The sequence below is a fragment of the Drosophila guanche genome, unplaced genomic scaffold (genome assembly GCF_900245975.1).
Source record: "Drosophila guanche unplaced genomic scaffold, DGUA_6, whole genome shotgun sequence".
NCBI lineage: Eukaryota > Metazoa > Arthropoda > Insecta > Diptera > Drosophilidae > Drosophila > Drosophila guanche.
Window position 1 is genome coordinate 4141936 of NW_022995746.1, and position 23840 is coordinate 4165775.

At 41.5% G+C, this 23840-nt stretch overlaps 3 protein-coding genes across 4 annotated transcripts in view; 1 reads left to right on the top strand and 2 right to left on the bottom strand.

Moving 5' to 3' along the window:
• LOC117582435 (fibronectin type-III domain-containing protein 3A) overlaps positions 1-3009 on the bottom strand; it is a 116629-nt gene extending 113620 nt beyond the window's left edge. For both annotated transcript variants that reach the window (XM_034270140.1, XM_034270138.1), the window contains exon 1: positions 613-3009. In XM_034270140.1, the coding sequence (XP_034126031.1) occupies positions 613-2806 (2194 nt within the window). In that variant the 5' untranslated portion in view covers positions 2807-3009. The remainder of the gene's footprint in view (positions 1-612) is intronic.
• Positions 3010-13237: 10228 nt separating this feature from the next.
• On the top strand, positions 13238-13844 carry LOC117582437. The gene is made up of 2 exons (XM_034270145.1): positions 13238-13499; positions 13551-13844. The coding sequence occupies exons 1-2, from the start codon at positions 13316-13318 to the stop codon at positions 13805-13807; spliced, it is 441 nt and encodes a 146-aa protein (XP_034126036.1). The 5' UTR covers positions 13238-13315; the 3' UTR covers positions 13808-13844.
• Positions 13845-19661: 5817 nt separating this feature from the next.
• LOC117581988 lies at positions 19662-20266 on the bottom strand. Its single transcript, XM_034269483.1, has 2 exons — positions 20112-20266; positions 19662-20059 (listed from the first exon to the last, which is right to left on the bottom strand). The coding sequence occupies exons 1-2, from the start codon at positions 20220-20222 to the stop codon at positions 19880-19882; spliced, it is 291 nt and encodes a 96-aa protein (XP_034125374.1). The 5' UTR covers positions 20223-20266; the 3' UTR covers positions 19662-19879.
• Positions 20267-23840: the final 3574 nt, after the last annotated feature.

Genomic DNA, 23840 nt, shown 5'->3' on the forward strand with positions numbered 1-23840 from the left:
TAAACCAAACAAACAGACCAAAGAACTTACTCATGGCTTTTGCTCCACAGCTCTCCATGTTCAGCTCCTCAAGCCAGGTCGCCTCCTAAAGTGCAAACAATCAGACAAAAGGAGCGCCACAGTACCACAGTAGCACAGCACCCAAAACGCCCAACGGCTTCGAAATTAATTTTAACCCCTGACTGGACTAGGGCAGGGCAGAACAGGCCGAGAGAGAGGCCAGTCCAGGCCAACTCTGTTGGCTTTGCTTAACTGATTAAACCCCTGAATGGGAATGGCCAGGATGCACAGGGACATGGTAGAGAGGGCACGAGAGTTGGTAATGGGTCGGACCGTCCCCAAAACCCCAACCGCAAAATGGATAAACGAGGAGCAGGAGGTGGAGGCGGAGGAGAAGGAGGAGCAGTAGTCCCTTCGACTATCTCTCATGAATCAAAGCATAAAGTAATGGCTAAAGTTTTCAGAGAAGAGTCAGGGGGATCGTGTCAGGCTTTTGCAGACTGGACAAACTAAATATATATATGTGCTTATATGGACTCCAAATAGCTCTAGGGTATGGGCATCATGAGCGTAGAAAAACTGTACAACAAATGTCATAAAACGGCCACTCACCTCGATAAACTTTGCTGCGTTTGCCAGCGGCAACGATTTGTTGTTGCTGTTGTTGTTGTTGTTGTTGTTGTTGTTGTTGCTGCTGCTGCTGCTGCTGCTGCTGGACTGTTGCAACGTCCAGTTGCAGCAACAAACGAGGAGCCGAGGCTGCTGCGGCGGCTGCTGCTGCTGCATTTGTCACAGCAGCCACTGCCGCCGAATGTTGCTGATGTTGCCCATGTTGCTGATGATGATGATGAAGCTGCTGCTGCTGCTGCTGCTGCTGTTGCTGTTGTTGCTGATGATGAAGATGTTGCTGTTGCTGTTGCTGCTGCTGCTGCTGCCCCAGATGGGGATGGGGATGATGGGCATGAGCATGTGGATGGGGATGATGTGCGTGTGGATGGGCATGGGCATGATGATGGTGATGGGATATGGCGCCATTTGGCCCTGTCCCTGCTGGTGGTCCATGTGCCGGGCAAAAGCTACGATATTCCCCATTGATGTCTATGTAAATTGGCGCCTCCACAAGTGGCCAAGCGGCGCCAGTCAAAGATGTTGCCGCTGTCGGAGCTGCCACTGCCACAGCTCCTGCTGCCCCAGCCACTGTTGCTGCTGTGGGGACGGCTGCACCTACTGTTGCTGCTGCTGCTGCTGCTGTTGCAGCTGCCACGGCTGCAGCACCTCCTGCTGTTGGTGTCAAGGTAATCAATTGCACGGGCAGCAATTGGGCGCCATTTCCCGTACCCGCTGGCAAATGAATGTGTGGCATGCCGCCATGTTGAGCACAATGTTGCTGTTGTTGTTGCTGCTGCTGCTGCTGCTGCTTGGGGGACAACTGTTGCTGTTGCATGAGTGGGAGCTGAAGCTGCTGCTGTGGTGGCTGCAGCATTTGCTGCTGATAGTAGACCGTTGTCTGCTCATAAGCAGCATAGAGCGTGCTGGTGCTGGTGCCGTTGCCGTTGCCGTTGCCGTTGCCAGTGCCGCTCTGCGATGTCGTTGTCGTTGTAAGTGACATGTTGCTGGTGGTGGTTGCTCCCACTGCCGATTGTCGCAACTGCTGTTTGGCCTTCAGGGCGGCTGGCTGAAAGGGTGGCGCCAATGGTGTCAGATTCGATTTATATGCCTTAATCAATGCACTGCTTGTGGATGCTGCTCCCGCTGCTGCTGCCACAGCGGCTGTGCTGCTTGTGGAGGGATTTTGATTTAGTTGCTCCGGTAAATCCATTCCATGCGGTTGTTTATGACCCGGGGCTGACACACGATTATCGTTGCTGCGATTATTGTTGTTGTTATCGACTATTGGAATGTTTGCTGGAGATTGGTAATGGGTGTGATTGCCTGACCGATCGATTACCTGATAACTTTCACCGATGAAAGTTACCAAATCGTGGCAGGCCTGGTGCAGTTCTTGTGATGTGCCCGCGACCGGTCCTTGGACAACACCAACGTCCCCATCATCATCATCATCATCATCGCTCTCGATGACATGTTCGATAATGCGAAAATTATCGTAGTCAATGATGCGTGCATAGCCCATCTCTAGAGCAAGTCCTGTCAGACGGGCCACATTATCGATCTGATCTTCCTCAGGCTGTTCTTGCTCTGGTTCCACTTCTTGCTCCTCTTTCAGCACCGCTTCCTCAACCTGCTCTGGTTCCACTTCGTCCTCAGATTCTATATCATCTTCCTGTTGTTCAGTGGAGTTTGGAATGTGTCCCTCGACAGCATCAATATTTGGCTCCTCCAAAACTTGTCCATCACTAACGACATTCTCTTCTATAATATCGTTATCTAAACAATTGATGTTTTCACCGTTTGGTATATTATCAATGTTGTTATCATTTCGTATGCATTCTATATTATTATTGCATGTAACACTGTCGATATTGTTATCGATGTGCCTAATATCGATATTTGTGTGGGTTTCAATAGCTCCATTATTTCGTATACCATTGATTGCTGGTGTGGCTGTTGCCTCCACTTCCGTCTCCGCCTCAGCTTCAGCTTCCTCCACAATTTGAGCTAATTTGGTCCTAACGGGTTTGACCTCCGATTCATCATCTTCATCTTCATCAGCATCGCCATCCGTTTGGGTGCTGCTGTCGATAAGTATCGTGGCTGTCGAGCCATAATAATCGCACTCCTCACACACCAAATCCACTTTTCCATCTTTCGCCTCCACGTGACTGCTGACAGTTGCTGTGGCTGCCATTGTTTAGATTTTGAGTCCTATAACTTTTGTAGAGTCCCTTTTGATTGGCTTTAATCTAGATTTTTGTCATTTAAGTTCATGAAAAAATGCAAATTTATGTTCTGTTGCGACAACAACTGTTGCATATTGTTGTGATTGCTGCTGCTGCAAGGCAATAACATATTGCCGTTGTGTGGTTGTCCCGATGCTGGCTTTTTGATCAAATTAAGACACACAAGTACAGGCTTCAAGGTGCTTCAAGGCCAAGTTTTTGCCCTCAATTATTTACACCTGTTGGATTGCTACCTGCAATGAATACAAAAAAAAGGCAGTAAGAATATTGTTTAACTAAAGGAGTTTTTCACTTTCTATCAACTTTTCCCTCTCAAGTTTCGAGTCAAAAAGTTTGTAGTCTCCCACCCCGCCTCTCTCACCCTTTTGGAAATTGTTTATTGAAAGCTATAAAATATTTATTTTAATTAAAAGCAAATCATAAATTCAAGTAGACCAGGAGGGGAGTCTGGCTCCCTGTTGCCCTGGCAATTGTTTGTCTTGAATGTAATGCACAACAGATGGGAATTTCCTGTCCTTGTTTTCGTTAAAACAAAAGTTAAAAGAGGTTACAATATATATATACATATCGAAAGGCGTTCACATGAAAGCACAGCGGCAGCAGCAGCCGTAAATATTTGCCCAGGAAGTCAACTTTAAAGCGCTGTCAAAATACAATAAATTAAATTGCATTTTCTTTATGAACTAAACGCATTCGAGTGAACGAGTAAATAATATTCTTTATTGCAATTACATTTAAACAAAAACATAAAAAAAATGTATTCATGGGGATTTTCTCCGTTTGACCCAATTACAAAGGAATTTACCATAAAAAAAATACATAAATTGAAATCAAAGTGATATATAAGCCAGTTAATAAATAAATAGAAAGAAAAAAACGTAAGCCCTTAATTGATGTGCATTTTGCTTTACTTGCAAATGCATTTTCCACAACGAAAATCAAATAAAATCACAGACTAGAAATAATATTAGCAAAATAAGCTAAATCTACACAATATGCAAATGCGAAATCCATTCAACAGTCTCTCTCTCACTCTCCGTGACTGCCAAGTACACCCACACACACTCACACAAATAAGGGTCAATATGCAATATGTATGCGTAAATTGCGTTTTGGTCAACAATTTCAATATTTTATGCGGCCAACCTGGCGTATGAGCAATCTCTCTCTCTCTCTCTCTCTAAGTATGTGTGAGAGTGTCCGGCCAGACACGAGCCAGAAATGTTGTCCTGGTGTCCAGAGGCATATGAATAATGCATACAGCATGGCGGTGCGGAAGTGATTTTCTATTCAATTTACACTACTTAAATATTTTGGAATGCTCGGTTTATGGCAGTTTCTGCCAAAGCTGCAGCGTATAGTATCACAAGTGTTCAATGATGATTTTATGATGAGAACATTTATCGCAATTTTATTTCAATATTTTGGTGGGGTCTACTTTTGGGGGCCAAGCCAAAAAAGTGGTGAAACGAGAATCATTTAAATGGGTCGGCAACTGATTGAATTTTTAAGGGACTAAACTTTTGAGGCACTTCCTCGATGGTAATTAGCATTTGCATTAATTTAATTGTAAGATTATAGTATAAAGAAAGCCTTCGTGTAGCCTCATATTCCTGGAAATTCACTGACTAATTTATATAAATATTTATCGATTTCTATACGTCTGATTCCGCATTAAAATACGTTTAAAAATCAATTTTAGCTAATTATCACAAACTCTTTTCATAATCATTTAAAATATTTATAACTCAATGAATTTTCAATGAAATTAATTAGATTCACCAAATTGTAATCAAATATTTGCATGAACGTGGAGAGACCATCCATTTCGACATATTTAATATGATTAAATAGGGCTCATTAAAATAAACCAAAACAATGCTGTTCGCACTCTCTGGCCAGCCAACACCTTAATTGGTCAACATTTTCAACAAATATAAATTTGCGCAGAAAAGTTTTAAAATATTCACAGGAAAAGCCAAAAGTTTGCACAAAAATTAATTAGGTAAAATTAAATTTATGGTGGCCCCAAACCACCGCCGCAAAACAACTAAACCAGGACCACCAAAAAACCAATACAAAATGTTATCTAAAATGCGTTTTTAGGATACAATTTATCGGTGGAAATGTGTGAGGCAAAAATAGGGAGAAACTGTTTACAAACTATACCACAAAATATTTTGTGAGCTCATTTTCCTTTCCGAATGCACGATTTCATAATTGAAATGCGGAAATGTGTACCTTCAAATAAAGCAAATATTTTTGCACATTCCAATAACTATTATATCGGGGGCATGAAGGTACATGTATGTACCTACATATATACATATGTAATTGTTACAAATACATATATAGCGCATAAAAATCAAAAGGGAAACCATATTTAAAATGATTCATTTTTAATTAAATATTCGCGAACATTAAAATTAATGCTGAAATGATTTAATAAGCACACTTTGGTCATAACATTAATGATAGTCAGAGAGTCAGAAGCCCCACTCTGGGGCGTTTAGTGGGCGTGGCAGCTGCCTTTATCAATAAAAAGCCAGAGTCTGAGGGGAAGGAGCCGAAGGACGTTGCAAAAAGTTTCAAAACGATGCGCGCATCGCAAACTTGAAAAAATGCAATTAAGTTGGCAGAGGCGCCAAAGGAATGGCGTTTAAAAGGGGTTCCGGGGTATGGCATGGTATAAAAAAAAAGAGATACTCCCAGTGTGTGTGTGCTGGTATCTGGTGTGAGCGTGTGGGAGCGCATGTATGGCCACAACAATAAGTAAAGCTACAAATTTAATTAGCACCGCAAGAAGCCAACAAAAAAATATTAAAAAACCACAACAATAAGTTGATATATTGCCACATGGCAAATTGCGGCATGAGGAGAGGATCTTTAGCTAGGAAAAGGTTTAAAGATAAACGAGTGTAGAGGAAAACCTAGAGGCAGCGCCTTATAATCTTTAAAGAGCATTACAACTGATAAGGAAATGTTTCATTGTAATGTTAGGGTATCTAAACCCTTCTCTTCGCTTTCTTAGTGCTTCTCATGAATAAGTTCTCGCAAAAATACTCACAAAACCAGCTTCAATAGTTTCATAGACGTTTCATTTTACAGAGGAGTCTCTCAACCATTTTTGTTTTATTCTTCGTTTTTATTTGATTTTATCAGCTATTTCGCTGTCTCTCCTTTTCTCGTATTTCGTCAAAGTGAACCTAAAACGTGTCTAGCAGATAGCTTCAGCTGAACAGACAACTCTCCGTTGACAGCCACGCTTTGTAGTAAGCATTTTTTCACACATTTCATTAACCCTTTGTCTTTTGTGGACTACCACGCCATTCCTGCAGAATCGATTAAGCTCAATTTAGAGACTTGTTAAACCAGTCACATTCTACGCATTCCATTTTCCTCGCCACAAATTCGTAGAATTTAGCATTCAGCACACACCAGAGTAAGGTTTCATGCAACATGACACCTTTTATCAACTATCAAATCCGTCCTTGAATGCAGCTTTATCTTTCGCGTATCTATGGCAATCTTAATCCCTCAAACAGTTTCGCAGCACGACTTAAGATACGCGTAAACTTGAAATTTCTTCTGATGGCCATTTCGCACAAAGTCCTTTCACGTTGACGCTGGCTTCATTTGGGCATCGTCTTACTTAATTTTTGTCGAGTACTACGAAAATTTAAAGCAAATGCTATTCCGCGCCACTTTCAACTCCAGAGAAGAGCACTCCAAAGAAGAGGAAATATTTTGTGGCAGGCACGTGAACAGGTCACACGGTGCTGTCTCACTCAAAGTTTCACTCAAAAGCATTTAGGGCTCTCCGCAGTAACAGGCTCGTACTCTCTCTCTCTCTCTCTCTCTCTCTCTCTCTCTCTCTCTCTCTCTCTTTCCCTGCCACCCACTCTCTCACGACGCATGAGTGTCAGCACCTCCCCGGCCCACCCGCATCCTGAAACATGAAAAACCGAAACCAATTTCAAGCTTTCAGCATTTCAGGACACGCAACAAGTAAGACTTCACTTTTATGACCACCGGCGGCCAGACAGCCAGGCCGCAACAAATATGCGTGCAGCCCCAGCAACAACATTGACGAAGGGGGACACGAAAACCCATTTAGGACGCCAATTTCCATTTCATAGTTTCAACGCCACCGTAGGGCATCATTTGGATTATGAGTCTGCACAAGAGATGATGCTCTGCTGACCCCGCTTTTGATGTCGTCCCACACATACGAACACACAGCTCTTGATCTTTGGCCTTTGGTGGCGTGGACTCGGCCCACGAAGCGTATGATTAATATGAGTATTAATTTGTTTTATTGCGCATACGGCACGTTGTATCTAAGATGCCACCTCGCCCCAATGATAAATTCACTGCACGCGCGCATCCACAGCACATACACATGACACGACATTTGACTAATGACAGAGGACCGTCTTCGCTTGAGAAAGAAAAAAAGAACCCATCGAAAAACTTTAATGGGGGAGTCGTAGATACACTTGGAATAAAAGCGGGAAAAGAGTCAGCGTAGGAGAGATGATAGAAAAAAAGTAGGTAAAGTATTATAACATAGCTAAATGTTGACAACTTGCTAACAAATGAAATGCAAACATGTTGCAGCATCCAGACAGGACTGGGAAATGAGTGGGACGCGACGCCTCAACGACTAGGATGATAATGATGGAGGAGCCAGGCAAAATGCAAATATACATATATATATGTGGGATCCTTAGTCGCTCCTTTGATAACAGAATGATTGAAGGGGAAAGAGAAAGTACAAGTACCGAAGATGGAATGCCCTCCCTTGTATGGTTCCAAGGTAACATATTTTCCCACGAACCTCAACCAGCTCAACATAATCAATCTAACCTTATGCCTTAAGAGTATAGCGCGCAAAAAAAAAATGAGAAGAAACTCCAGCCAAATGAGCGAGCACCGCTTAGCCTACATTTCTCCTGGCTCAAACAAAACATAGAAAAATTCCTGAAAGAAAATAAAGTTGGCACCGCAAAACGCACATTGAAATACCCTACGACAAAAACAGGGAAACAGTCACCAAATCCAGGCTAAATGTATAAATACAAAATGCAAAATCCAATAAGACAACTTTCTTACAAAAGTTTCAAGCCACAAAACTTGCAGTACAAAAATAACGTACGGGTAATAACCATAAGTACAGATAAGCGTACATGCGGACAAACAACTTTTAAAGCTTATCAAATATATTAAACAATGTTTTACCTTGCAAACTCCTGCAGGGAATGATAATACCCTGGAACAGGGTAAACAGAATCAAATGTGGAAAGAGGCTTGCAGACAGGCAAGCACTGTGAAAGGAGCTTAAGGATTTAAGCCCAAACATAGAATGGAAACAGGGGTGGGGTGGCGTGACAGTGGCAGGTGGCAGGTGGCGGTGGCAGAATGCGACAACGAGTGGGTAGCGTGGAATTGGTGTGGCACCACAATGGAAAGAGCTTGAGTAGTCTGTGTGGCGCCCCCAAACGGTGTGAGTAATTAAGACGCAAGTGCGTAAAAGTTGCCCGCATGAAGATGACGCAAAAACGTTCAACAACCGTCGACCAGGAGAAATGTATCTGAAGAAGAAGGAGCACAGACAACTGAAGATGAATAAGGTGGATAGGGTGGATAGGGTGGGGGTAAACAACTGAAGCTACGGAACTGGGGTACTGTCAATGGAGGTGGTGCTCTGTAGATGATGCTGTTGATGGAGCCCCACTCCAAAAAGTAAGCACAAGAAATGGCTTCAATTAATTGACTTACGCAAAGACCAAAAAAAAGAAAGAAAAAGGAGTGGTGGCACACAGCAGGAGAGCCTTAAGCACAAATTGTTGCTGTCGGAAAAACATTTTATAATTCCTTCTTTTTTACTGCTTCTTCGCAGCATACTTTCAGGCATCGCTTGCTTTTCCAGTGTGTAAGAGCTTTACTGTTATCTGTTCGTAAAACCAAGGAACAGAAGCTTAAGCCTGAGTCAAAATGTCTTAAGCAAAGAACATTTTCGAAGCAAGGAAATGTCGCTTAAAAATCGGACAAAATCAAAAACTGTCTTAAGCAGAAATTTAACAAAAATTGAGAGAGCGAGAGAGAGAATATTTTACTTAAAAATTTGTTTCTTATGCAGAGAAACTCTTTGAACAAAATCCAAGACCTTTAACAAGAAACTTTGATAACATTTTACTCCAACCTTCAAACCCTTCTAGACCTCCAGGTGCATTCCATTAAAAATGTTGGTAATTTCTACACAAATCAAGCATATTTAAATCACTTGCCGTAGCAGATGTCGCTTCATTGGCCTCTCCCAAAAAACAAGTCAATTAAAATTGACAGTCTAAGGGTATCATATTTGTCAATTGGTTGATAAAGCACGTCCCTGACATAAAACTAAATTACAAAGGCCGTACACAAGAGACGGAGTTGGGGGGGGCCACACAAAACACACAAAGACAATAAACAAAGTGCAATTAGTGATATACGAGATGGTTGCAGTTAAGGGGTGGAACGCAGCATCGCACAAAGGGAGTCCCTGTGACAGTATACTGGAAGGTAGAACAGGTCAAAGTTTATGGCAGAATGCAACTCATATTTTATAGAAGGCAGAAATGTCTCGGTTGCAGGACATAAAACCTTTTACTGGGGTTGGGGAAAAACCCAGCCAAAGCCCTGGCACTGATGCTGACAGTTCCACACAACTCATCTGTCGCACTCTGTGGCATGTGGAAGGGGGTTGCAGGGATATGGAGGTATGAAGGTATGAAGGTCTGTGGGGCACTGGCGCTGCCCATTGTGCATATAATTTGTCACTTGCATGCTCTTTATACACACACCAAACATGACCAACAGACGGAAGAGCCACAGTAGAGACAGTGGACCGGAGACAGAGGACCCTGGAGAGATGGGAGACACAGTGCCACAGAAAAGAGATGGCCAGACAGCGGACAGAAGGCAGGTCATCTTTTCGAATAAAACACAGCAAGTATAACTGTCAAAATGGTGAAGCAGTCGTTTATCACACAGTCACATAGTTATGTAGTCCCCATACGGTACATATACGCATACCTTTGGGGCCCACTGTCTCCCTGTCTCCCATTCTCTGTTGACTCTGCATAAATGTCAAAGAAGATATAAAATCGTATGTCGTGTGAATTTGCTTGCCCGAATGGCATGACGTTTGTCTGTTCAATTGAGCATATTTGATTATCAAATTAAACTTAAACTTAACTGGACTGAAAAGTGCAGCCACGAGAATTCAAGAAATACACACATTTTAATTGGTAAATTGGTAACAAAAACTTGAGCATTTATTTACTTAAAAAGGCCCGCAAATTAAAGTACGGACAGCAACTTTCGGTCTTTCATTTAACTCGAGAAATTTACAATATTTATTTAAAATTAAAGAGAAAATAAAGCTCGTCTAAGGCTTAAAGAAAATAAATCGTAGTAATTACGAATATCACTCCATCATTGACTTGGATCATTACCTATCAATCTATCACCTAACCATACTCATATCGATGCATATCTGTCTCTGTTCAGCCCTGTGTCTAATCTATTTAGCTATATGCATGCCTATCCGTCTGTCCACCCAAAGCCCCTCGCTTTATCTGTTCACTAATCCACCGAGTGACGTTAAACTTATCATATCCCGTCCATGGCCTATATACACGTTAATATCATTTTAGTATATTTTTAGACATTTCCCATCTATGCATTATCTTTTTCTGTATAAATGTGTAATATCAAATCATGTACACAATTTCAGTAACTACCTGTAGCTACTACCGAAGAGAGAGCTAAACTGCATGGTGCATCCATTATCTCTAGATCTAGATTTATGAATGCTTCTTACCACCAATATTCTAATAGATTTTCTATTTCTTTAGCACCTTTGCAATTTATATCACGCCTCCATTACTTTGCATATTACTTCAGCTTTCCTCCTCTAATATGTTCTCTATTTATTATTTACCTGAGGGACTCATAAAAAGAAAAACCATCGCATGCCCAAAACAACGCCTTGTGGAACGAAAAGCATCGACCATTACCTCGGCATCAACGTTTTTCTCAGCTTAACTTTTATTCCCTTGCCATAAATAATAAGCGTGAAGCGTGTCTATCATACAGGATTGTCATTCTAAAAATGTCTTATGTCTTTGCTCTCTCTCTCTCTCACTCTCTGTGTCTCTCTCTGTCTGTCGCTCCTTATAAGCTTCCTCCCTCCCTTTCGTTTGTGCATAAAAAAATCTAGTCATGTTTTGTTTGGGCACACTGACAAGTGTTAAAATAACATTTACACTGCATTTTGAATGGCATTTTCAGCAAAAGAATTTTCCTGAATTTACCTTTTGTTTTTTTTTGTTATATTTTTATTTCCATCTGCAGAACTGAATGTTGAAACCAAACAATCAACATCGAATTTCCTGGGTAGTCCGGGAGTTTTTTGGTCTGGGAGTCACAAATTCTACAGTGTGACTCCCCGTAACCGAGGGAAACATCAAACATGTTAAATAAATGTTCGCTTTGGGCCACGTTTCTCGTTTCGCCCGGGCCTGTCTTTCTGACTTCTGTGGAACTGCCAGCTTCATGTATTCTTCTTGGTGTGTTCTATTTTTAGGCTGTATCCTAAACGGAAATCAAACAGAATTTAACCCGCACACACACCAGGATATCCAAACGGAAGAGAGCACCGATGCGTCGCGTCTGTTGTGGCCCTAAAGCAAAAATCATAGCACACTTTACTGCGCTGCCCACGGGTCCTCGCTATTTTTGCATAAACGAAGGGTATGAATGGCACAAGGCAAGGCCATTTCTTTGAGGTGTTTCTAAAAATAGCGCACAAATATTATAGACAGCCATAAGGGCTCTACGATGATTGCAGTTGTCTCAAATTGTATCTCGTTTCAGTAAAACATTTTTAAATCTGTATTTAACATTATATAGATTGACCCATCAAAGGGGTATCAATCATTTGTTTCATTTCCCTTACAGTCACTTCCTTCTTAGCCATTTTTTACACCCATATTGCGTATTGGAGCGACGTTAGAGTGCCGCGGCGTGTCACGTGAACGCTTCGATGGCTGCCATATGGCAAACTCTGTCTGACACTTTTTGATTAAATTACCGTTGCCTGTCAATAACAGCGACAGGCCAGGAGTGCAAAGCAGAGGCATCACCCCTCTACCCCCTCCCTCTGTTCGTGCACTTTTGCAACTGTCAAAGTTTTTTGTTGCCATTATATTAATATTGTTATTGCAACTCAATGAAAGCTTTTTGTTCAGCTCTGTCATCACACCAATTTGTAGCCCCCACGCATCATTTTCATAGAGCTGCTGCTTCTCCTGCTGCTGCTGATGCAACAGTAATGACATCTTGACTTGTCAGTCAAGTTTGGCAGCTGTTTAAGCTCTAATTGCCACTATAAACATGATTGATGCCTCGCCTATGTGCCCGAAAACTCTGTCCTTGTCTTGCTCCTATACAAACATCTCTCTCTCTCTCTCTCTCTATGCTTTCTGTGCTCTTTGTTTTTTTTCCAGTTTAATTAAACCTCCATATGGCAGACGGTCGGTCGTCGTGCGATTACCAAAGAGTTGGCTCGTGTGTAGGCGGCGATGAAAGCTATTTTTAGATTCTTCCACTAACTGTACAGCGCTGATTAGGACTAGCAGCAGGAAAAACGTCAGCACAAAAGGCGTCGTCTCCTGATGTAAATATCAGAAGCCAATATTGAACTGTTATGTGGATAAAGTTTACTCTCTCTCTCTCTCTGTTTTTTTTCTTCTGCGTTTGTTTGTTTGTTTGTTTGTTGGGGATTATTGATAGATATGGCTAACTCTCGCTCTCACTCTTCTCCGCCTCTCTTTCTCTCTCCATTATGTAAAGGCGGTAACCGCTTGACGCAAGTCAGCGAAAGGAAAATACTTGTTACCAACCAATTTGTTCTCCAGCCTTTTGTTTGGCTTCTGATGAAATATTTGAGGAAATTGTGCGATTCATTGGTTGATACACCTGAAAAGGCGTTGGAGATAAAGTTGAAACGATTCAATTGGTGGAAGTTGTTTTTGAACCGTATCTATTTTTGGTTTTTTATATGTACCAAAAGGTGCATCAGATGAACTGTATAGGTTCCTTATTGAATATATTAATTGTTTTTGGTTACCGGCGATCGTTTGGACCAACTCGGCAGTGGCTCCGATTTCCTTTTTTTTTTAGGATTTTACGAAAAGTTATTGAGATTATCAATCATCATAGAAACTTATCTCATTTTATATGAATTCTTTCATTCTTAGTTACAAATATTAACCAGCAAATCAAAGCAAATCCTCAATAAATATCACTTAACAGCTAACCAAGCAATCAATCCTAAAACTTTCATTCAAAGAATCATTTTCTTTGACAAAACGTCACACAAAATCGGTTGAAATAGAACACCAAAAATCATGCCGAACTTTAATGGTGCCATAATTGTGCACACACTGCAGCTTCTGAAGCTACCGGCAACACTGCGGCAGATTGTGAATACCATCTCGACGCACACCGATCTGCCAGAAGAAGCTATAAAGAAACCCGTGAAGCAGACCCTAGAAATGGGCAAACGTTTGGGTTTCTTACAGAAAATGGATGGTAAGTAAATAGCACAATCTGTGCTAAAATTAAGATTACCTTTGCTTTTAGGTCGTTATTATTTGGTACAGATGACCTTTGAGTCGCTGATGAGTGAAATGCAAGCCCTGGATATGCCAGAAAAAGCCGAACCTAAGCTAAAGTCCAAAAAATTTAAGAAGCCACTCAAATCAGAGGGCAGCTCCTCTAAGAAACAACTCAAGCTCACAGATAAAGTTAGAAAAGTGGCAGACGACTCTCAAACCTCGACCATCACTATGGTGCCTTCTGAGCTGAAAATAAGCTCGGAACATAAGGCTGTCAAGTAGTTAAACTATCTAAAAGTATGCCAATTTGAAACCATTTAAATACAAACACTTTACAACTGATCGAAAAGAGTCCCAAATACTACTGGCAAATACTATCGAAATTTCATTATATCTATCCCAACCCATAAAACACTAAAATTTTCCGTTTTGTTTAACTTAATTTAATTTCTTGGCGCAATAATTCAAAATAAATAATTCATTTCAAATTAAATTAGGTAAAATACCTAAAAAAGCACTCCCAGCCATTTTTGACAGTGAGACAAATGACAAAATATTCCCCTCAAAACAATTTAGTTTCCCCAATCAAATTTAAGTTGCCCCACAATGGAAATTCATTTTAATTACAAAATTTCAATCAGAAATTGTTGCATATTTCTTTATTACTTTGTATCTTCGAATGCCCCCAGGCAACAGCAGCAGAGTCCCTTCTCTTGAGTAATGATTGCTCATTTACGCAAGTTGACAAATGCCTCAATTAGCGTAGGACGACAAATCTTCAAACTGCAGGACCCCTTGGGGCAAAGCCGGACAAAGGGCATAGGGAAGTCATGACGCCCCGACAATGTCGCGACGCTTCCTTTTCAATTTGAAAACCAAATGAAGCGTCGTGCCCTTCGCGGAGTGCCAATTTTCTCTGTGCATTGACCATACCATATGGTTGGACACCCACCCACTGACGCCCACTGATGCCCACAGACGCCCACACACTCGCGCCAGCACCGTTATGCGACACTTCACCACACTCTACCACACTTTAACACCACACTACACCACACCGCAACGTACTACACTCCGTGCCACATCGAGAGGGCAGAACACACTTCACCTCCCTGACTTTGCAAAAAGCTTTGATACCAGTCGGTTTTTTTTTTTTGCATACCCTTGGAGAAGGATGTTCCGATTTTGGTCACAGTTTCGTAAGCCAAAATACATTCTTGGGTTTAGCCTCAACAGCAGTGTCTAATTGTCCATCTGTTCTGATACGTCTTTAAGCTTATATTTTTGCTAAAAGCAGTAGAAAAATCGTCTAACTTTCAAGATTTGCTCAAATATACCTTAGCCCACTACAGGGTATCCGAAGCTTCGGTCAGAACCCCCTCTACTTTCTTTCTAGTACTTTTTATAATGTTCTGCTTCTCATTTTTGCTTTGACCTTTGCGATGACGTCGTACCGGCTTCGGGTTACATCGCGAGAGCAAGGCACGCCAAATGCAATGTAAACAGAGAGGCCAGACAGAGAGAGAGATAGAACGTTGGAAAGAGAGAGCAAGAGCAATGGCAAGAGAGAGTACAAAAAGAGAGACGCTATAGTGTGGTGGAACTACGAGGGACACACGAGCGCGTGTTGAGTTCCACACGAAGAGTGCAACAAATGTTTAAATGACAACTTTAGTGGGGAGGGGAACGGGCACAACAAGGTACAAGTTAGGGCACGTGGATGGATGGATGGGTGGTACTCCCAGTGGGCCTCTGGGTGTGCGTGGGTGGCTGCGTAAGGGCCAGACTCAAAGCGAGCGAAGTTATGTCTTGTTCTTTTTTTCGGCATACTGGCATACATAGCAGCGTACCACGGACACCAGTGGGGAATCATACCAGTGTGTGTGTGGGTGTGTGTGTACACCCGCACATCCTTTCTACAGAAAGGACCTTGCCTGGTTGCTGGCGATGCGCGCGTGGCCAGACAATGAAATGACAAAAGCCGCCTGCTTAGGTTCGCAACATTTTGTTGTGTGCGATTTTTGGTTTTGGCTTTTTGGCATATGGTGAATGAGTGGATACCACCGCCCACCCAGCTCCTCCCCCCATATCATATGTGTATTGAGTTTTCGCCAGAAAAGCAGTTTTGCCAATTCCTTTTGTCCCCTGTGTGCCCACCGGCTCTTCTTCTATGAGGTTTTCCAGTTAAATACATTTTTTGTTGTTTATTTTTGCAGCACCGCATCGCATTTCCATGATTAGCAGATAAACATATGTTGAGTTGGAAAGTTGTTTCCTTTTTATTTTGAGGCTGTGGTGTGGCTTTGATTGAGCTTTCAAATGGGTTAACTTTGGGTTTGCGTTGTGGGTACAAGATTCGTCGCAAAATGTTTGTTTAGGATGCAACAGCTGTTCCCGGAAAGTTGTACGAAAATGTTCAAAAAATGTGTGTTGCGTTGAAAATTTAAATTTCCGGTGTGTTTTTCGAGAATGGGGCTTAACTAGAAAGGTGCAAAATGTAGGTACATATATTATACATATATTTAAAGCACTTTATTGGCATATTTAATCCCTAGTGTAGGTGTTCATTTTCAGGAACCAAAAAAAAAGCAAACTTTGGTTCCATATTGAGAGTTTTATGTTTCCTTTTTCCCAGATATTTACCTACGTTTTCAAATTGTCTGAATGAATATATTGAAAAAAAAATTTAATTACATTTTTAGCTGCTTCCATATTGAGTGAGTTTCTTGTCGCTTCTTTTTGGGCCACATTCTGTGGCTTAAGTCTGACTAATTTACCCATTTCTGCTACACCAGTATAACCTATTAAATATCTGCTATAAATAGACATTTCTTGGTACGTCTAAAATTTGTACAATCCCTAACGAAACATGTCCAAACATTTTCTTTAGTGGCATTCGTTTCCCTCCAACACCCTTCCTTTTGCACTACTCTGTTGGATATTTACATGTACTTTTCCAGACCTTAATTCAATTAACTTTAATGAACTGAATTATAATTGCAAATAAATTATCCCATTTGCGACGCACACAAATTCGCGTTACACTTTTCGCCACAGCTGAAAGCTAGAGGCTGGCTCTGGGCTTGGGTCTAAGCCCTAAGACGTCGTCAAGGCCAATTAGAAAACTTTGTGCGAAAATGGCAGACGAGACGGAAACTTGTCTTTAGATCAGAGAGAAAGCACCTCTGGAGCCGAAACGAGTCGTAGTTGTTGGAGCATATGGTTGCCGCGGGGGGTGAAAAAAAGCTTACCAAAGTCAAACTCGATTAAAAATGCATAAATGCAATTAAAAGCAAATGGAAATCGAACGAAACTAGCAAAAGCTTTCAATGTAAGCCACTGGGGGGAGGTAGGGTAGGGTGGGGTCGGGTGGCAGTGGAGAAAACCCAAATGCCAAAAGACAGAAAGAAGCAGATGGTAGCGCCAAGAGAGCAGAGCTTAGCGGGGTGGCCAAGCACGAGGCAGTGGGGCAAAGACACTCTAAAGGCGCGACAAGTGGCGACTGAGCTTTGCTTTGCTTTTCGCGAGAGGCGCAGCTGGAGAGAGAGAGAGAGGCGGCCAGAAGCCAAAAGCAGTCCAAGAAGCGAAGCCCTGACCATGCAACGACCAAGTCAGAGGCAGAGGCAGAGGCAGAGTGGCTGCAACAGAGTGTGATAGATAGGGAGAGGAGTGCAGTGCAGTGCAACACACGCTGGTTGACTGGTTGAGTTGGTTTTGCTGGCTGCACTTGTTTGTGCCATTATTATTGCTGCTGCCGCTACCGCTGCTGCGACTACTTGCTACGTTTTGTGGCAGCAACAAAGAGAAAAAGCAGGCCTATTTCAGCGAACCGCAGGGTTTGATACACTGCAAGCGAAAGAAGTGAAAGGAAGCTACGATTTTGATTGAATTTGTGGGAAGCTATTTAGAAGAGGTTCTCGAATTTATTGGTGAAAATATCTGCAGGTAAAACATAGATGGCAGTGGCAAAAAATTCGTATTAAATATACTAAACTTCCTGGCATAATAATAAATGGATTTTTTAAGGATCGCTTTTCAGATTCTTCCATCTCTGATTTCATAAACAGCTGCTTAAAGCCGCAGTTCCCGCTGTAACAACAACTATTGCCACTTCACCCACATATGTATACACAGACAACAGTTAGCCGCAGTCTCAGCTACAACAATCTGTGTCTGCACTTGGCTGTGTGTTTGTTTGTGTCTATCTTTGTGTGCGTAAAGCTAACATATTGCGGCACTTTTTGCACACTTTTAGTGGTATAAAACCACTCGAAATCATGGAACATACACTGTTAAGAGTAATGCATGCAATTTCTAACATAAAAACATCATAAATTTATGTAAAAACATAAAATTCCAACATATGCTTGCACACACACACACACACATACAGGGAAAACCACTCTTTGACTTACTTTCAAATGCACTGTGTGTAAAAACGGTGTGTGTTTTTTTCTTTCTTTGTTTTCTTCGTTTTAGTGTGTTTCTATGCTTTTACTTTTTCCTTTTTCTTTTGGATTTTGCACTCACACACACACAGGCACAGGCACGGGCTCATGTAAACACAACACACACACACACACACAAACACAAATACAAGCACACGCGCGCGCGAACACGAAACGTATTTTGTTATTGTTTGGTTTTCTCTTTTTCTTTTCTTTTTTTTTTTGTGTTGCGGAAAAACCTTATAAAATGCGTAACAAGTTTGCAATTTTGGGTTTTTCCTGCTTTATCGCTTTCTGCGCGCTGCAACGGGTAATATAACGAAGCACGACATGGCTGCTTATAACGGTAAAACGGTAACGATACAATGACGATGTCTCGATTACGATTATGACGTAGTGGCCGATTCGGACGGACCGCCAACTATTTGCACATGCGAGATCCAGAGGGAAGTACCGTTGCGACAACCGACTGCAAGCGCGGCAAACGTTTGATTGACGCCGCCGCCATGGAAAATGAGGCACTATAGCTAGCCTAACGCTGCTTGCCACTGAAAAGCTTATGTACGATGGACGAATTGAGCGATACGAGCGACAAGCACAAGCAGCACACGAGACGCGTGGGAGAGAGAGAGCAGTGTGAGCAGCAACAACACACCAATGTGGAGAGAGAGGAGAGCACAAAAATTGCATGCAAATTCCTTTGCTCGTGGGTGAGCGAGAGAGAGAGAGAGAGAGAGAGCGCGTTCGTTTCAGAAGGTGAGCAGTGAGTGAGAGTCTGAGTGGGAGCTCATCATCGTTATTTGAGTGCTTCTCTGGGTGAGCCTGCAACCTGTATGAGGGCCAAAAGGAGCGCAGGAGCTTTTCGTGGGTGTTTCAACTGTTGTTGCCGGCTGAAGCTTCGAACAGCTGTTTGAGAAGAGGTTATAGGGAGGGGACATATGGAAGGAAATTGAGTTAGACGAAGGAATGGTCCTTATGACGTCTTCAAAGGGAATATTCATGTGAAAGAAACACTGAATATGGATTTCTTAATGGCTTATAGTGTCATTAAAGGCGAAAATATGCGGGGCGAAAGGAAAAGAAGTAGAATTATTGATATTAAATATTAAATGTATGTTACTTACTGATGGAAAAAAAATACAACGGATATTTTTATCATTTAGAAATGACGATGGACAGTCGCATTTGCAAAATGTTTATAAGGGTCATACAGTATATTAATTTTATTGATCGTTGCTCCTCTAAGTGGTGTCATTTCCATGTGTCAAGTCAAATGTCCAAAAAATCAGCAAAATGCTTGCAACTCCATATTCCATTGCTGGAAAAATCTCCACCCGGAGACTTCAAACATACAAATGTGCCAACTAAATAAGTTGTTACTTGTAAACGTTTGTCTATGAAGTCAGCCAACAAGTAACGTTAACATTGATGTTAAAATTGGCATTAACATTAACTTTACATTAACAAGTAGCAGCCTAATTAGTTGGGCCCACATCTTAGAAGGCCAACAAGCTGTTGATATGTCTGATGTCTGACCTTTGCAAGAAAATCTGCTCATAGGTTACTGCCAGGCTGCCATTACCTTACCCAAGAACGACAAACCAAAAGCTTGCAACTCCATTTACAAAGCCAAAAGCAAGCTTTTTCACCAGCGGAGAACACAACCAACTTTAACATACGCCCGCAACTGTGGGTTGAGTATCCGCTAAGCAGCTTTATTTTAGATCATGGTATTGAAAACGGCAGTTACAATTTTGTTAAACATTTGAAAGGGATAATATAACCAGAATCGCTTAAATATTTCTGCAGTTTATGGTTGATTTCTTGCTGTTTACTATTTTTGAAGTTATAATTTCAGAGTCTAGAATTGCTTAGAACTTGTTCGGAAATTCATCAAATACAATCTTTATTTAATTTTGCAGAACCGCTTGTTGGTCTTGCGAAGCTTCAGCCACCACTCGAAATCATTATTAACAGTCTTGGGTTTGGCCGCCTGTAAGTGATGCGCTACATTGGCATCGCGTTCACGCAGCCAAATCCTAGCATACTCCCAGCCAATGATCATCGACATCGAGATGGGGCCACACTGTAAATATTATCTCAAAATAAATGCATACAGAATATAGAATAAAGCCCACCTCTGGGTCAATTTTTGCTGGAAATTTGGTAGCCCTTATTACCGCCTCGGTCGTTAGGTTATCCTTGGGTATGTAAGGCCTGGCCCGTGACCAATCTCGGGTCCGGCTCATTTTACTTTCGGGGGGGGTAAATTTGTGTATATTTTTGGGTTTTTAATATTTTAGTTTTTACAAATTTGTTAGACCAATTTCTGAATAAAAATTAAAAGTGTACTTTAATAACGTTTCAATGTATTTCAGAACAAGGATCTTATGAAAAGATCAATTCTTAATATATTAATTTCTTAAATGTTAATCCTTAACTTTGAGCACTGATTATCTTCTGTCCCGCACCCTAGGGGAAGTGAACTTGTTGTTTTTGAAATCCTTGTCCTTCCCCTGACTACCTTTACTGCCCGTACTACCCATTGAAAACATGCCTAGATAAATATTTCAGTTGTTTTCGAATAAGTAGCCCTATGGATGGTCGGTCGGTCATCCAATGTCCAATGTTAGCACTAAAAGTACTAAGAAAAAAAATAAAAGAAAACCCGCCCAGTATAAACTTGGGGAATTTCTCCACGATGAACCCGCCCACCGGCCCCCTAGAACCCACCCAAAGAGCAAACACTGAAATGTCTCGAAGGCGTTTCCTTCCACAATAACAAGAAGTGGAAGAAGAAGCAGAAGAAGTGCCAGAGAGAAAGAAACGCTAAAGAAGAGAGAGAGAGAGAGGGCGAGAAAGTAGAAATTGAACCTGGAACCTGTAAGACAAAAGGCAAAGAAGTATAACAAACTTTAAGTCAATACACCTACACAAAATATAACAACACAAGAAAACAGAGCAGGAAAGAAAAAAAATAAAACAAAATTAAATAGAAGAAAACAAAAAAGCTGTGAGGGTAGGGGAAATGGAGAAAACAACAGCAAACTCTGGCAAACTCCCCACCACCCACTGAAGGAAAAGCAAAAAGAAGGAGGAGGAGAAGGAAGCAGCACAAGTAAAACAAAACACGGCGACAGGCCAACAATTTGAGGTGGGTCGGTGGGTTGATAAGGTTGTTCTGGTGTGTGGGGCGAGGAATTTCTAAGGGATGTGTAGTGTGACTGGGTGGGTAGGGGTCCAAGGGGGAACGAAAATCAAACAAAAATAAACAAAAATAAAACAAAGCAAACCAAATAAAATAAACAAAACTACGCAAAAGTACGAGTAGCAAACGACGATGACGATGAAGCGCAAACATCGGAGGATATACGCACACATTGTTATCGGAGGATATACGCTCTTCGCTCGAGAATCATGGGATCTGCATTGAATTTTCTCAGAACAAAGCCAGTCAGTGGAAATGAATGCCATTATCTGAATTAGAATTCATAAAATTATTCTATTTGCTAAAAATCTCGCAATAGGTAGGGAATATTCCCAACAATTCTGAAATTAAATAAAAAAATAGGGAAAAGCAGTTGGAAAAACAAGCAACAGAAGCAGAAGCAATAAGCATAGAAAACGAAGGAAGCCAATGAACGAGACAAAGACAAATACAAAACAATTCAACTCTGATGAAGATGACGATGACGATTATCATAATGATGTTAATTCTAATCATCATGTAAATGATGATTGCGATAACGATAATAATGTCGCAACCACCGAAGCATTTTCCTGTCTTCTAAAACAAACATTTGCCAATGTTCTCAACAAACTTTTTATTTGGCCAAAAACGAAACGAAAGGGCAACAGAAACAGAAACCAGACAACTGCGGGTTGTACAGGAGGGCCTTGCCTTAGGTTGATTCAAAGTGGGTGGTGTGGGTGGTGTGGGTGGAGTGCGGCGGGGGAAGAAGTTTCGAGCAAACAAACACACAATTACAGTTACAGTTGTGTTTGTCTCCCCGCTCTGTTGCTGTGAGCACTGCAAACAAAACTTCCCATTTTAACCCATCCCACCACCAACCAACACCCCCTGGGGCCATGTCCGTTTGCTGTCTCTTTCTCAGAGTTTGTCCCTCTCTCTCTCTCTCACTCTGGTGTGGGCTGCTCTCTCACGTGCAATTGTATGCGTAAATAAGCATTTTACTATATAACACAACTGTTCCTTGTCGTTGTTGTTTGTTATACCCTGTAGGAGTAAAGCTGAAGGATAGATTTTGTTAATGAGGGTGTTTGTAACATGAACAAGATGGTGAACAATAAACATTTCAGTAGTTACATATATCCAGTGTTCTCCATTCACCATGTACATACATATGTACAGAAAAAACGCGTATGGAGAGGTATCAAGAACTCGAACCTGAAAAGTTTATTCTAATATAGTCATTGCAATGATTAAATTCAATGTTTATACTATGTACCAGTAAGTGTACAAAGTAGTCGAATTTGGACATTCTTCGTCAAAGGTTACATCAAAATATTTATAAAATAAATACCTATCTATGTACGTATCTTCTGTTTTTGTCTACTAAAAATGCAATTACAGGGTAAAGGGCTAGTCCAAATATTCCATTGAGGATTGTTAGTTGTTTTTAGTTTTATTTGTTTATTTCAAAGCCATAGAATGCAGCAATGGAAAAGGGAACTGTGGGGCGGCTATGGTTAGGTGACTGTCACGAATGATGTCGACGCCTGCTGCGGACTGCTCTTCCACCTCTTCCTCCTGGCTCTTCCTTTGCCACGGCCACCTCCCACTTCCTCTGGTTCTTGGGCTTCTGCTTCTGCTTCCACTTCCACTTCCTCCTTCCTGTCCTGCTCCATCTCTTTCATTGTTGTTGTTTCAGTGCTCATTAGTAGCATTCGCATTGGGCTCCTTGTTGTGTTTGTTTGTGTGTGTTTCGCCATCTCTTTCTATTCAGTTTTTTGTCTGCCTCACTTTCTTCTGCCATCCCCTACTTTTCATCTTCCACCCACTCAGTCTGTGTGTCGCTTTGTGTGTTTGCTTTTGTTTGTTTTAAAATTTTATTGTATTTCATTCAGTTGTTGGTTCGTTTGTACGTTTTTGTTTCGTTTTGTTGCTGACTTCGTTTACTCTTCAGGGCCCAGGCACCACCCACCCCCCAGCTACCGCCCGCAGAGCCTTAGATCCACTATTATCCACAGGACACATCTCCACTGCTTGGACCGCTCCCACTCTTCTATTCAAAATTAAGTACAACAATTTGTTGCCATTTCTCAATTTTCGAGCATCATTCCTGGATACATCTTTCAAAATGCCTAATTTGTATTGGTATTTCAAGAGGACATTCCACATTTCTAAGAAGAATTATTATGAAAATTGTTAGAAAAATAAAATTAATTTAATTCATTATTTCTTGGCTCTCCCAAAAACCCACAAAGAAGCAGTAGCATCCCCTAATAAAATTAGTTATAAAGACGAATTCACATTACTACATAATGTGGTCTAGACCCACATTGTAGACCTGTGCCATATCCAACAAGTTGAGGCTGCTTTGTTTTGTGCCCTTTTCAATTACATTTCAAGGCTTCAGACCGAGCGAACCGAGCGCGCGACAGCCATGAAAAAGTGCAGCGAAATATTCGACATATTCCAGATAACCAGAAAGACAGCAACACAAAAAGGCCAAGTACTAAGGCTAAAACATAAGCAGACAGTGCTACACCAACCCACCAGCCACCCACATGCAGCTCACGTGTTGGCAACGTTCGTTGCCCCAAAAAAATGCTTAATTAATTAATTTTTTTTTCTGCGTTTAGTTGATGTGTTTTTTGCCATCGGAGCATAGCTGCGTTGGCAT